Source organism: Strongylocentrotus purpuratus, unplaced genomic scaffold, assembly GCF_000002235.5.
Source record: "Strongylocentrotus purpuratus isolate Spur 01 unplaced genomic scaffold, Spur_5.0 spur5_scaffold_9, whole genome shotgun sequence".
NCBI lineage: Eukaryota > Metazoa > Echinodermata > Echinoidea > Camarodonta > Strongylocentrotidae > Strongylocentrotus > Strongylocentrotus purpuratus.
In genome coordinates this window covers 31,897,610-31,912,781 of record NW_022145615.1, presented here as the reverse complement: position 1 = coordinate 31,912,781, position 15,172 = coordinate 31,897,610, and the positions used below count along the sequence as shown (strand labels likewise).

The 15,172-nt window shown below is 38.3% G+C and overlaps 1 protein-coding gene across 1 annotated transcript in view; it reads left to right on the top strand.

Annotated features, from left to right (window-relative positions):
- LOC100893745 (dual oxidase 2) overlaps positions 1-15,172 on the top strand; it is a 41,785-nt gene that overhangs the window by 2,822 nt on the left and 23,791 nt on the right. Inside the window, exons 2-9 of the mRNA XM_030977157.1 lie at positions 7,790-7,885; positions 9,489-9,650; positions 10,073-10,251; positions 12,205-12,430; positions 13,230-13,399; positions 13,859-13,934; positions 14,412-14,508; positions 14,941-15,028. Coding sequence (XP_030833017.1) covers positions 7,790-7,885; positions 9,489-9,650; positions 10,073-10,251; positions 12,205-12,430; positions 13,230-13,399; positions 13,859-13,934; positions 14,412-14,508; positions 14,941-15,028 — 1,094 coding nt within the window. The remainder of the gene's footprint in view (positions 1-7,789; positions 7,886-9,488; positions 9,651-10,072; positions 10,252-12,204; positions 12,431-13,229; positions 13,400-13,858; positions 13,935-14,411; positions 14,509-14,940; positions 15,029-15,172) is intronic.

Here is a 15,172-nt window from a genome sequence, read left to right as displayed (position 1 = left end):
AATATATATTTGTGCAGCGAGGAACCTGAAATTGGAGCGTGAACAACACACAGTTGATTAGCAATATTCAAAAGATGGTGGTGGATCCCTTCACAAGAAATCCACGTCATATATTTGCATTCTTTTGAAATAAGATGCCCTTTGTTAGTACCCTCATGACATCATAACACATGAGAATACTGAATGGGAAGCGATAGGTGAGGTAAATGGTTTATTAGGTATATAGGAAGAAATTCCTTGGAATGTTGAGGCCCTTTTCATGGTAGCTCGGCTAAAGCATGTGTAATGGCATGATTGCAGGGTCATCAGGGAGTACAGTATCAATACTAATGACAAGCCAGACAAAAATTTACCGAATGCAAGTGTTGAAAATCTTTCATGAGACCTGGGGGTGTTTCACAAAACCTGTCATCAGTGACAAATGGCAGTTTTTCTTATAAGCTACTGAAATCCATGCTTCTGGTTGGTTATCAGCAGATTTGTCACTGATTTGTGTCATTGGTCATTGAAAAAAGGCTTTGTGAAACGGTCCCCATATGTTTTGAGTTCGCCATCCCTAGCGTTACACCTCCCAAATTTTGAAATCTTGTATCCCCACAAAAATATATGTGACTTTCGGGTGCCCACATTACTGTGGCTTTTGAATGATTTTAATGTTGGTTTTCAATTATTTCCTGCTGAATAACAATATTTTGGGTACAAATTCTTATTCTGGCACTTTTACTTTGAAAATGGATTTCTGGCCCCTTGGGTACAGGTTCGAATCCCAGCCTGGCACTAAGCCTCTAATATCCGTTGTCAAGACGTTAATCTACATTTACGACACTCTCCATTCAGGTGATGTTAATGAGCTCTTTTCCGGTAGGAAAAACACCCTTATTTACAAGAATATTGTGAGATAACGTCTGGCTGAATAGTCTTTAAAGCCGATTGGGTATCATCTTTTTGGTTGCATAGAAATCTGCCTTTCATTTCCCACTATCCCACAGTGGCCTAGAATCTATTCCAAAGAGAATTCAATCCCTCTATCCTTTAATCAGGTCAGTATTGTAAATATTTATGTGACATAAGATTCGATATTGACTAAAATTGACTGCTTCTGTATATATATATATATATATTTGTTTCTTCGATTCATCGAAGGGCAAGAACAATGGCAGCCAACTCGGCTCTATACGAAGAGGTAAAATTCGTTGATCTTTTGCATTGATGTACACAAATTTGTGGGATATAAAACTAAAGGCAGCTGAGCATTGGCCCTTCTCCGGAACCTATCACTTGTAACAAATTACATCATGTTTGTGTGGTTTTGAATAAAATTAACTTGAAATGAACTTGAAAATGTATATATGCAACTGGTTCGATCATTTCGTATTAATAAAAACTTATCTTTTTGCTGTAGTTTATTCGGATGGTCGGCTTTAAATGTAGTCCGAGAGCTTGGTCGAAACCAGTGGGGGTTCAAAAACCCATGCTGGGAATGGGGATGGAACGGCAGATTCTGCATATATCATGAAGTTTTTTAAATTTTATTCCCGGTTCTATACCCGAAAGGTTTGTTAAGAAAAGCTTTTCCCTTGATATGATCAAATTGCCAACATGGCCCGATCTTTAGTGATAGTGGAAGGTTTGGGTAACTTTCTATACTTTGTCTAAATTTACTTGACAAATCTGTCTCCTTAGATCCAAAGGAAATTCACCCATTTTCACTTGTAATGATTCTATTGGGAAGTGAGTGAGAGGTAGTCCTCCCGCAAAACTGGTATTGCTAATGGTATCTCCTAAATGGAACGACAATGGTATATTCTAAGTTTCACGGGGCAACTGATATTTCCTCTCATGTACTGTCTGTCACCAAAGTCATCAAGTTCAATGCCGGAAGAGGGGTGTATAAATATCCAAACTAATGGAGAGGATGCAGGAATCGGGACAAAAAATGTAAAATATGCCCCTGATCTTTATTTGAAAAGTGGTAATATCTACATATGATTTTTTTAAATAAACTCACACACTCGAATTCTTCAACACAATCATGATTTGACTTATTTTTCTATTACCTATGGAATAGGAAATGAATTGATCTTTACTGAAGACAAGATATTGATGTATATCTCAGTAAATTACAATAAATACAATTATTACCGGCAATTCTATACTAAATAAAAGAGCAATCTGACCATTTTTTAAAACATGTACAAATTAGAAGATGGGACTTGCATGGACTATAAAAGTCATGAACTGTATCCCTGCGAAATCCGTCGCTCATTCGACGAATGTTGAAGTGATAGAGTTCACGTTCATGTATAGAAAGATCATCAGTTTGTGAACAAAACAATTTCTATGATTCCCAAAGCCCATATCGAAGCTTGCAGTTTACTACCTGCATCTTCACTTTAGTTTCCGCACTGATTAACTTCGCTAACTTATTAATTAGCAAATTATTTGATACAAACAAGAACGTAGACGTTTCTTTGATGTGGGTATTTAGATCAACAACACCTTGGAGATTGTAACAACTTTATTTGTAGTATTCGTCATGTCTGAATACAGGTGTTGGCATCCACGCCTACTAGTTTCATAGTCCATTTCTTTTTTGTCTTGTTGCTCCCGTTCCCCGCCGTCGATATCTTGTATCAGTCGCGTCACGCCAGTTAAAATCGATCAATTTGTTTGGTGCACGTACTCAAAAACCTCCAAAGCCTTTTTTGTCTCTGCTCTATTTCATATAACTAATGAAAAATAAACACATCATTATTTTATTTAAAAACGCGCCATCGATCTAGAAAAAAATCATTTTGTTTATCTCTTTCGTTAAAATTCTCTCTTTCCCACGTTCTATCGCCTTGTCTTCCTACATCTAGTTCCCTCCCACCTTTCTTCTCTTATATGAGCATGGCGTTCAACTTTAAAGGAGGATAAGTGGGGTGTTCACATCGGTGAGGGGCACAGGGGCACATGCTCCAATCTAATCCAGTTTAAGGCGGGAGAGAAACGCGAGATAAAGGAAGCAAATTTTGTTTATTGTTAGATTGTTAGATTTTGAACTGAAAATTAAAGATGATCCTTCTTGCTTGGATTTTAATCATTAAATTGAATATTGATCTGATTTTGTCTAGCAAGCATTGTGCTACATGCTCCATTATTCTATAACATTTCCAGACCTCTAACAATCATTGTATATCCACTTTCATCTGTTTTTAGTTTAAAACTGATTCATCGGAACCATTACAAGGAGACCCTCCCCCACCGCTCTTTATACCCACGAGACCGTCAGCTCACAAGACCGACATTTTCATATCTCCAACTATATAGAGCCTTATTTGGTCGTTCTTGTGGGTAATCGGTCTGGAGGGCTTCTCAAAGACTGATCCGCAGGGCATACCAATCCGGAACGCCCAAGACAGAGTCTCCAATTGCCCTATTCTAAGGAAAATACAGAATTTTGAAAGTGTCAAGAAATTGTATAGAATCTTTAAAGAATCAAAAGGAATGTAAATTCTGAAAAGTGAACATTTTCACTATTTAACATTTTATTTGTTTAGATATAAAAAACAGAGAGAAGGGGAAAAAGAAGAAATACACTAATAAAATAAAAATTGCTACATTGAGTTACGGATCGGCAACGTATTCGATTGAAACCAAATCCCAACGTAGGTTATGCATATTGCCTGCACCAACGTATACATCACTGTCTGATCGGGGGAGGGGGGAGGAGGGGCGGGGGCGGCGTCGAATCAGCCGCGGCCCTCCTTTTTTGGCAGTCTAAAATAATGGAAATGGGACAAAGAGAGAACGATGGAAAGAAACATGGGATAAGGGAAAATAATGTAAAAGAGAACAAGATAGAGGGTGGAGGAAAAGAAGAGAGAGAGAGACAGACAGACAGGCAGAGAGACAGACAGACAGAGAAAGAAAAAAGGAAAATCATCATAACTTACATTTACACTAACAGATTACTTTTCCGATGAGTTGGCTCGACATGTGCCTAAGAAGACAAAACGATACAAGAGTTCTATAAAATTGTCTTTAAGAGAGAAAAAGAGAGTATTTATAAAATGAAATGAAAGGGGTTATGTGACTTTCGAGGAGGAAATTCAATTTTTGTTGCTCGTGACGGCTTTTTTTAATTTTAGAAATATTAATTCCAAAATTCAAGAAATTCCTTGGGGCCCGCTCACTCTACTCCCGGCAGAGGCTTTGCCCCTTCACCCCATCTGTAAAGATTGAAGTGATTCTCAAACAACATTTTGTTGTACAGTATAAGTGTCCTTAGGAAAACGCGTGGGTTTTATGTAGTTTAAGATTCTATAAACCATTCCTGTAGACTTTTTATTATTTACACAATTTCTTGCTGTCTGCTGCCTTACTGAGATCACTTGAGCGAAAAAGGTAACAATGTATAGCAAAAGTCCTTTATATTCAGTGAAGGATTCATCCTTTTTATCCAGATGGATATTCTACCATGCTTGAACAGACGTGCATTTCAATCTCAATAATGTGGGCATCATTTCATGAGATGGAATGTTCAATCTGAGGGCTTTTTGTGCTCTTTGAATGGGGCAGTGCAATTAAAATTTCAAGGAATTTCAAGGAATGGATTAGAGTTTTTATCGCTCGCGACGGCTACCCAGATGCCTTATAAGGCGGACCCCTAGACCCCATTAGTTAAAATTACAATAATGATATAATAGCTCACAATTACAATGCGCCTAATATTTTGTTTCTATGCGCAGTACATATTATTGCCCCGGTCATTGAATTCAGGCTTACCCGCACACAATGTATGCATATTCTCCACTCCCTGGGGAGAATTCCGGCCAGTCGCCATTTTACAAGCGCCACTTGCTCATCCAATTATCGCATCCTACCGGGTTCCCATTTAACACCTGGGTGGAGAGTGGCGAATGTAGATTAACTTTTTGCCAAAGGACATTAGGGCCGCGGCGGGACTCGAACCCCGTACCTTGCAATCGTCAGTCGGGTGACTTATACATTAGACCACAGTAGTAAAGATAGAAGTGGTTTCTATGAAAACCCGCTGTTGTATAAAATTGTCCTTAGGAGAGAGTTTGAGTTTCCATCGCCCAAGACGGTCATCTAAAAGGTCATCTGAATTGCAAAAACTCGAAAGGGTCCTTGGGCTCCGCCCGGAACCCCCCGACAGGGGCTCTACCAGGCCCCATAAGCTCTGCCATGCTGTACGGATCCATTAGAAAACAATATAAGCCCACTAAATAATGTATACTAATAGTAATAATACATAAGATGTGTAAGGCGCCAAATCCACTTGACAATCAAATGCTCAAGGCGCAGCTTGTGCAAAAGATGAAATACATGATACATATATACAAAGTGCAATAGGAAAGGTACAAACATGAAAGGTAAGGATAATTATATATATATAATTATATATTCAAACGTCTTTGTGCTCTGCCCCTGGACCCCCACTAGAAGGGCTAGCGTTTACGCGCAATTGCAGTGTGCTTCGCCCATTCGTTGGCGTCGACCCCCTCCCCTCTTGAAAATCTTTGATCCGCCGCTGAGAAATTTATAATTTTCACCCCATTTCTCTGAATTAAGTATACATTTTTGCTCGCTCGCAAAATTTAAGTTTAAAGTTTATTATCTGGAACTGTGCGACAAGTTGTACGACGTTGGTCTCCCCAAAGAAATTCATCCAATTAAAAACTCCACGTAAGAGGCATTTTGAAAGTTTGAAGAGAATTCCATCAAATTCCAGGAAATTGGGTGTTCTTTTTCACTACTCTATTTAAACGAGTGGGAGCACTGGCGGCTCTGTTAAAAAAATGTATAACAATTCTTTTTGGATCAGATATATAGACCAAAAACAAGCCTAATCATCTTCAGTACACAAGTGTCATTACTGTAAAATTTAGGAGTAGATTGTCTGAAACAAAACTGAGTAATGCTTGAGTCTCGCCTGGCTTTCCAGCAATTGTTCTGTTGTTGAGTATTATGATCGACCAAAAGAATTTTTAGGCGAATGGCATCCCATGTTTTGGACCTTGCAACTTTCATTAACATCACATCTGGACCATCAAAGGAAAAGTTTGAGAACCCCTGGTCTACGGGGACGACACCATATTTCATGGGTTCTTGGACACCTACCCCCATGGACAACCACCCGGACAACTACCCCTAGGACAACTACCCCGGACAACTACCCCAGACCACTACCCCCTACGACAACCATCCTCTAGGACAACTACCCCCGGACAACTATCCTAGGGGGTAGTTATCCGGGGGTAGTTGTCCTAGTGGGTAGTTGTCTTAGGGGTAGTTGTCCTAGGGAGTATTTGTCTGGGGTAGTTGTCCGGGGGTAGTTGTCCCGGGGAGGGGGTAGTCGTCCTAGTGGGTGGTTGCCCTAGGGGTAGTTGTCCTATGGGGTAGTTGTCCTAGAGAGTGGTTATCCTAGGGATCGTTATCCGAGGGGTAGATGTCCAGATGACCACCGGCAGTTAATGTATAATAAAAGTTATAGCCTCGGGTTAAAGATAAACTGGAGTTCTGGTTAACAAAAGAAAATGAATTCTCAAAGATTCAAACGAAACTTACACTGAATGTTCAAGATTACAAATAAATGTCATTTGCCAAACAATTTTGGTAGAAAATGTATACTGGCTGAGTAATGAGCAAGAAATCAAGGTTAGTAGCCCCGACACCATTTTTTAAAGTCCCATATACATCTTTCTGTGTACAGTGCCTGTTACTTTACCAAGACTGGGCCAAGTTTATTATGATTTTGATGACTCCAGAACCTTGCAGTACACCCCAATACTTACATGCTACATGCTACATGATCAACTTTTTCTGATCCATTCCAAACCTTTCTTTCACAATGCAATCGCATGACAAGAACTCAACTTTGTCTTTAAGTAAATGTCAGAAAGAGAGAGAGAAAAACAAATCCGACAATTATTTCTTTGGGCGACCTTGTGATGTGAACTCATTATGATGATTCCCGGCATTTATATGGCGCCGTATTTCAGTTTCAAAACATTCGAAGGAGAAGGCTCCTCCGATGAAGTTAGTATTACCATAGCAATGGCTATTAACACATATGGTGTTACAGATTGTTCGGAGTTGCTGACGCCACGCATGTATTCACACCCACCGTCTCGTCTTCCACTTTGTTCATGATGTTTCTCATTGTATCATCAGACAAGGCTCCATGGCTTGAATTGAATGTAACTCAATAAAAATTCATAATAAGATACCATTTCAGATCGCCACATATTGAACATGAAAGTGTGTCTAAAAGACTCCTAGTGTAGTTGTTGTTGCTGACCCACATACTTACATTGTTCGTTATTTTCTTACAAGATTATCTTCCCATTGATTTTTTTTTGTTTTGTAGCATTTTTTTTATTGTATTCATTCAGAACACACACAAATAAAAACATTACAGCTTCATTGATTTACATAACATATCAAAATATAAAGAAAATTGTACATCCCTCAAAAAATACATAAGCTAGTTTAATACACAGTACATAATGTTTTCAAATTAATTATACTGAATGAATATTATAAATCTAAGCCTTACGCACAGACAGACACACAGACACACCACACACGCTCACATACTCAGACACACATACAAACTTACATATCCCCCCTTCATTGATGACGCCATTAAAAAGATTTTGATGGGGAGGGGGGGGGGGGATTCCGGGTCAACATTTCTTTCGGCTAAATAATAATCAATTTTTTTTAAAACTCTCTTAGGCAAACTAATTATGATGATAATTTTGTTTCTTTTTTTCAGGGGAGTCTACATTATGCGGTGAGAATGAATCTAGGGAGCACCACGAGCTGAATGGATGGTATAATAACAGAGCCGATCCCAGGATTGGGACGTATGGTAAGTTTACTTCAATGCTATAATCAGTGCCGTATATCTACAAGGGATACGGGGGTGCACCCCCGTCCCTCGCTTGATAGCCTTGTTTTATTGGAAGGTAATTTTTAAATTTTTAATTTAGGTTTTATTTCCACATTAACTGCATATGAAAAGAATTTACAAAGTAAGGCATAGACAGGGTAACAAAACATGTACATAATATTCGATAGATACAACAGTAATAAAAACGATTTTTTTTTTTTTTAATTTATTTTTTTATGGCAAGTCATTAAATACAAATGATGCTAACAATAATCTGCAGTAATGAGGAGGAAACCTTGGAAGCATTATGCTTGTAATTAAGGTTCCCTTTACATAATACGTTTATTACATAATAGATATAAAACAAAAAACAAAACAAAAGAACAAAAACGGGTGTGTGGTGCAGCCAGCCAACAAGTGTTGATAATACCGATGGTCTCTATCATGATGACCTTAAGCGTTTTCATACTGAAGTAGAAGTTTGTGTTTCAAGTGATATTTAAAAGTAATTAAACTTGGCAGCTGTTTGAGCGAAATGTCCAATGAGTTCCAGTACACCGGACCAGTATAAATCAAAACAATTTTTTTAGTAAGGTTCTCAGTTTGTGTAAGTGAAAAAAGGAAGACCGTCGGGTTGGATAATCATGAAGTTGTTGATTCCTTTGGAATGTCGACGTGATGGCATGAGGAAGTTCGTTAGAATTTAATCGAAACATAAAACAGCCTAAAAAGAAATTATACAAGTCATGAACTTTCAATATATTATTTTCTAAAAATAAACTATTAGTGTGGCTTAACCTATTAGTGTGGCAGATTATTCGATCAACCTATTAAAGACAAATACGTGTTGGTATAAGTGTTTTGGAACACTGCAACTCATCTGCTATTCATAATCTTTGGAGTGAAAGCATTCCATAGCTAATCAGGCCATGCATGAGAAAGGTTTCCTATTAAACCCAACTTTGTATGAACTTAGGAAGATCAGGTAATCAGGAGTTTTGAGAGCGTGAAGATATAGACGGAATATGTAGTTATTTATCAAAGGGATATGATACTTCGGAGAATGAAAACAAAAAGCAAAATGTTGTGTTCACTCATGGGCAACTAATGGAGTTCTTTTGGAACTGGTGGGATGTGAATTTGTTTTGTAACTTAGTGTGAAAAGGGGCCTTTATAACACGGGTATCAGGTCATTTGGTAAGGGATTTACTCTCATAGTTTCAAACTTTACTGGATACTGTAGTAGTAGTAGTCAGTGGCGGATCTAGGGGAGGCCCGGGGGCCCACCCCCTCCCCTGGCCAAAACAGGTAAATCTAACCTTCTTAAAAATAAATAAAGAAGACGGGCCCCTCCCCCTGACGCAAGGGGGGGGGTGTTGATTCTCACGAATTTTGAGAAAAATAATGCCCCCTCCCCCCGCTTATTCGCCGGCTGGCTGATTCAACGCTAAAGATTTTTCTCACGAATTGGGCCCCCTATTTGGCCCCTCCCTTATCGCCGGCTGGATCCGCTCCTGAGTAGAAGTAGTAGTAAAATTTATTTATTTACTTATTTATCAGTACTGTTGTTGATTTTTATTAGAAACTCGACTGCTTCGTCAGCTACCAGTCGGGTACCCGGATGGAGCATATTCACCTGCAGGTCCTAACCGACCCAACCCTCTCACTCTCAGCAATCTACTCATGCATGGCAAATCGGGCATACGTTCTGAAAATAAAAAATCAGCACTCCTTGCGTTCTTCGGTGAGTATCAATGTTGTAGACCTTTATTTGGAGTACAATAATATATACATGCCAGGTTCTGGATGTGACCCTATTAAGGAATATCTTAAAAACAGAACATACGAAAAGCAGAATCAGAAATGGAAAGAGAAAAAACAGATAGTGGAGAAGATGAGAGAAAGCGAGAGAGAGAAAGATAGAGAGGGAGAAAGAGAGGGAGAAAGGGAGAGAGAGAATGGGAGAGAGAGAAAGGGGAGAGGGAGAGATGGTAAAGGATGGAGAGAGGGGGGGGGGGGGGAGGGGGATATGAGCCAGGAGTAATCTAACCAAAATTATCCGAGTATAGATGCTATGATAAAACGACTTCAGGATAGTAATTCAAAATGCTGTATAACGTATTTCCAAAAATATGTATAATAAATGATGCTTGCCTGACATTGCAGCACAACACGTGATGAATGAGATCGTGGATTCATCTAACACGGGTTGTCCCGTCGAGTGGATGAATATGAGGATCCCTGAAGACCTTACCCGTATGTACGGTGGGGCAAAGATCATGCCCTATCGAAGAGGTCTCTACGACCCAGACACCGGACAATCGTCAGCAGTACCTAGAGAACAGGTAAGGATCGATATACAGAGAAATCACCAAGGGCGTATCCAACCCGGGTGGGGGTTAGGTTGGAGGGGTGGGGTGGGAGGGGGTAGGAAATAGTTTAAATTGGCTGCTGCGTCCTGAAGACACTGGACAATCGTCAGCAGTACCTAGGGAACAGGTAAGGGTATAGTTACAGAGAAATCTCCACGGGCGTATCCAACCAATTTATTACCAAGAGGGGGTAGGGGGTAAACAGTTTAAATTGCCCCCTGCGTCCTGTAGACCCACTGTAATTTTATCAAATATTTTATCAAATTTTCATGAAATCGAATCGAATCAATTTAATTCAAAGAAAATCCACAATTAGGAATCATTACCAAATAGACAGGGAATTATCCCTGCTCCCCCAACAAAACTGCTTTTTTGTTGTTGTTTAAACACGTAATAAATATCCTTACCGAATTACTTTGATTTTGTAATTAAATAGGTTATTGTTTTCTCAGTCACGTTTATACTTGATTGAGTTTTAACCACTTCTTTTGTATCACAAAGGATATTCAGGTATATTTGTTGGGAGGGGGGGGGGGGGTCCAAATCCAGAAATGAAAAGGCTACAGTTGAACCTTAAAATTCGGTCAGCTGCGTCGAGTCCTTTATTATTATCAAATATTGTCAAAATTGTTGCACTTCTAAAGTTGAAAATATTCCAGGTTCAATAAAGTGTATGTTTCAACACCTTTGATCTTATCTCCAAACGCACCTTAGTTCAAATCAAATCTACCTAACTAATCTTCTTTTGTTGAAATTTGCTTTATAGTATGTGTGTGTGGGCTTGTTGTAGAAACTGACAGCAAGGATTATGTTTGAACAAAGTTCAAATTCGTTATATTTTTTCCCGAAAAGAACATGCAAACATGTGCAAGATATGCGAAGCTCAATAAACACTGGCTCAAATAAATCCAATACCTCTATCATTATTATGTTCAATGTGCAATGAAAATCAAAGCAATTTCAGATTACGATGTGAGTGAATAAGAATTTGTGTAAAATATTTTGTAAAGTCTGTTGTAAAATGTTATTTTATGCCATAAAATAACATTTTGCTCTCATTTTATTTGTCGTATAACATGTAAGAATCTTCCATTTTAAGTATTTCCAAAGCAAGTTTCCTTATACAATTCATGTTGGTTATAAACATGAACTTAATCGAATTGAAAGGGGATAATGAAAACGCGGGATTTCTGAACACTGCAGATTTAATTTCTTAGATGAATATTTGACACCCTTTAGTCGTATGCAGGAATTTATGTCTAAAAGGATTCGAATGATAAAAAGATATTAAGTGCTTATAAAAGCAATTCCATATTTTTGAAATGCAAAGTGATTAAACGTCAAAGAAATCGGTGTATGATTTGTAACTCACATTGTAAAGAGTAATTTTTTGTATCCCAAGTGTTTTGATGAAACAGACTCAGAAAAACAAAAACATGCATTACATCCACATTTATCTCATTTTGTATCACACTATCTATCACAATAACCATCTTGCCCGATATTTCGTTAACGCCTGTTTAAAATCAGTTTAAGATGAATTTCCCATATAATTTTTGTTTCAATTGTTACTAAAATGTTTCAAATTGTCTTCATTGTACATTCATTCGTCAAAGTAAAACCTATATTCTTACAATAACATTCATAGAACTCAAGTCAATTCAAGAAAACAAGTCTATCGCGTCTAATCGTTTCCTATACTAAAATAGCACTGGTGAAGATCTTAGCTCGATGCTTAAATCCGTATTTAGACAAGGCATTTTGCCATTAATTGTATCTTTTGACTCACGTATAGGTACATTGATGTTAACGTTGTTGTTGTTGTTGTTGTTTTTGTTGTTAGTATTATCATTATTATTATCATTATTATCCTTATCATTATTATTATTGTTCTTGTTGTTGTTATTATGATGTCATGCTTCCTAGATGAACACGGTAACCCCATGGCTCGACGGCACTGGTATCTACGGACCTAACCGAGTTTGGGAATCTGAGATGAGAGATTATGAGAATGGGAGACTGAAGGGAGAGTTAAGACAGCAAGAGGGAAGGAGACACGAAGAATTCCCAGCTCGGAACTACGCTGGGTTCCCTCTCACAAACCATGCCCCTGCCACGGATCATGAAGTCTACGAAGCTGAGAGACTCTTCCGTATGTATAAAGTTTTGACGTTTTTTTTTCCTCCTAAAATGGGGAAGGAGAGTTTAATAACCACCTGTGAATGTTACAACAGAGCGACAAACATCGTCCTGACACACACCATGTAGCTTTATAAAATCATGGTGATTTCAGGGATGATGCTGTAATGATTATCAGTAAATCAAAACAAAGCAGGGGCATGGCATTTAATGTCTTATGTTTCACATAATAATAATAATATTAAATTTTATATAGCGCTTAATACAAATGTCTCTAAGCGCTTTACAAATATACTATTACCCCGGTCATTGGATTCAGTGCTTGCCCGCACACAACGTGTACACAATCTCCACTCCCTGGGGAGCATTCCAGCCAGGCGTTACATGACGTTCAAAACTGTTTGACCAACAATGACGGTCGCATCCTACCGGGTACCCATTCAACACCTGGGTGGAGAGTAGCAAGTGCAGGTTTATATCTTGCCAAAGGATATTAGTGCCGTGTCGGGATTCGAACCCTCGACCTTCGCATCATTTTATATAGACACACTTCATTAAAAAAACAATTGCTAATACAGCAACTCCTTTAAATCTCATATTCAGAATAAATAGTTAGTCCTTGCCACTGATCGTATAGGCCTAAGTAATGGTAATAGAACCGTCGCCATACATTGAGTGTTATTTTAACGAGTGTATTGATTCACGAACCTATGAAAGGAAACACATCATTTCCATAATTCATGAGTTAGTGATGATACATTCGATTTAATATAATCTCTGATTTGTAATGGATAAATGTTAATTATTTGCAGTTCTTGGCAATCCCCATAGCAACGAGAACCCCGCCCTCCTCTCAATCGGCGTCTTATTCTGGCGTTGGCATAATGTATGGGCTGACCGAGTTGCAGACGAGTGCTCGAATATTACTAAGGAAAACGACATATATGACATTGCTAAGAAGTGGGTAACAGCAACCTACCAGGTAGGTACCATCAATCTAATAATCTTTTATCATGTTTAATCATTTATCATTTTTATACATGGAGAAAATTAACATTTGATTTATAGTATGCAGTCAGACAAAATACAGTTTATATTGAGCATGAGTTTGGAGCAGAAAGACAGACGTACGACACTTGGATGTGATTTAATTACATTCACCAGCAAAAACCATGACCATCTCGCACCCAATCACTACAAAGTTTCACGCGTGCCACATAAGGACATGTTCTGATTGGTTAATCACGAACCATCCATTACCCAATTAGAATCCAGGGAGCCGACTAGGAACCAATCAGAATCAAGGACTGAGAGCCATAGATCAGTCGTTCAGAGACTGGTTTGTCGAAGCGAGAAGATTTATTCTATCTTATTACAATTTCGTATGTTTTGTAGACCAAAATGATTTTTAAAGTGAACTTTTACATCACTTTTCTTCCAGAAAATCGTGTTTTACGACTTTCTACCAGCCTTTTTAGGCATGGATGCAAGTGACATGGACAAATATAACTACACAGGTAATGGTAGCTAGAGCATGCCTCTAAACATCATTATGAATGATGCAATCATAGAATTATATTATCCATACGCATGATAATAAGCCAGCTGTACATGCACGAATGGCAAGTTCAATCTAGAAATGTCTCTCTTTCAATGGAGCCGACCACACTCAAAGAACCTCTCAAACTAGTTATCAAGAGTAACAACTTGGCCTGGCAAAAGATTCGCAAGAAAGTTTAAAAAAAAGGAAACATCTTGAAATAAATTCGCAGTCATTAGCGTATGTACATTTACCGTGTATTTATCAAATAAAGGACGAATGCTTGCAGTTTTATAATCTCATTTTGCTTTATTAATGGCATTTTATATAGCGTAGCTTCTATTACGATAACTGGCTGTTAAGGCGATAAAGCATTTAAAGGAATTGTTCCTACAGAGTACCCTTTAACTTCACCTTTTGAAGTGAAACATTATTTTCTGTTTGATTACCGTAGGTTACAAGCCGTATCTCAATCCGGGTATCTCCAACGAGTTTGAGGCTACAGCGATGAGATATATGCAAACTCTGATACCATCTGGTATAGCACTCAGGTATAAAGTTCTTCTTTTCCCTTCTCTTACCCCCGCCCCTACCCTGATTCTGTGTTACTCTAAATCAATATCTATCCACGTATCTTTCTCCAAATTAGTCAAAATATTGCCATTCACCTACTTATCACCCCCTTCCCCCTTCTCAACTTATTCCCTTCTCCCTTCCTTTCTCTACTTGCGTGATAAATAATTTGAAATTGAGAGGGGGGGGGGAGGGCAACGCCCGATTTTATCGTAACCCAGCTTTTATGCCTCTTATTTTAAGTACCGTGCTAATTCTTGGAACAAGAAGAAAATTAAAAAATTTACACCTGTAATTAAAATAATCTGACATATAATATTGATTTGATAACCCGATTACATAATTTTTCCTCATAAATCTAGGTGAATAATTAAAGTGGATATATATGTATGATTTGTTTGTAACTACAGAGAGAATGAAAACGGTTCATGTAAAGTCAAGGTGACAGAAGATGGCTATCCTGGACTTCGATTATGCAACACCTACTGGGATGGACAAGTAAGTTTGAATCCCCACTGTACTACTTATAGCTACTTGCGCCCTCTATATAGCAAACAATGGCCAATCGGTGAGCATTGGTCCCCCATGATCCTCTTTTTAATTGAGAGCTTATTTGATGAGATAACTACCTGTCAGCGACCT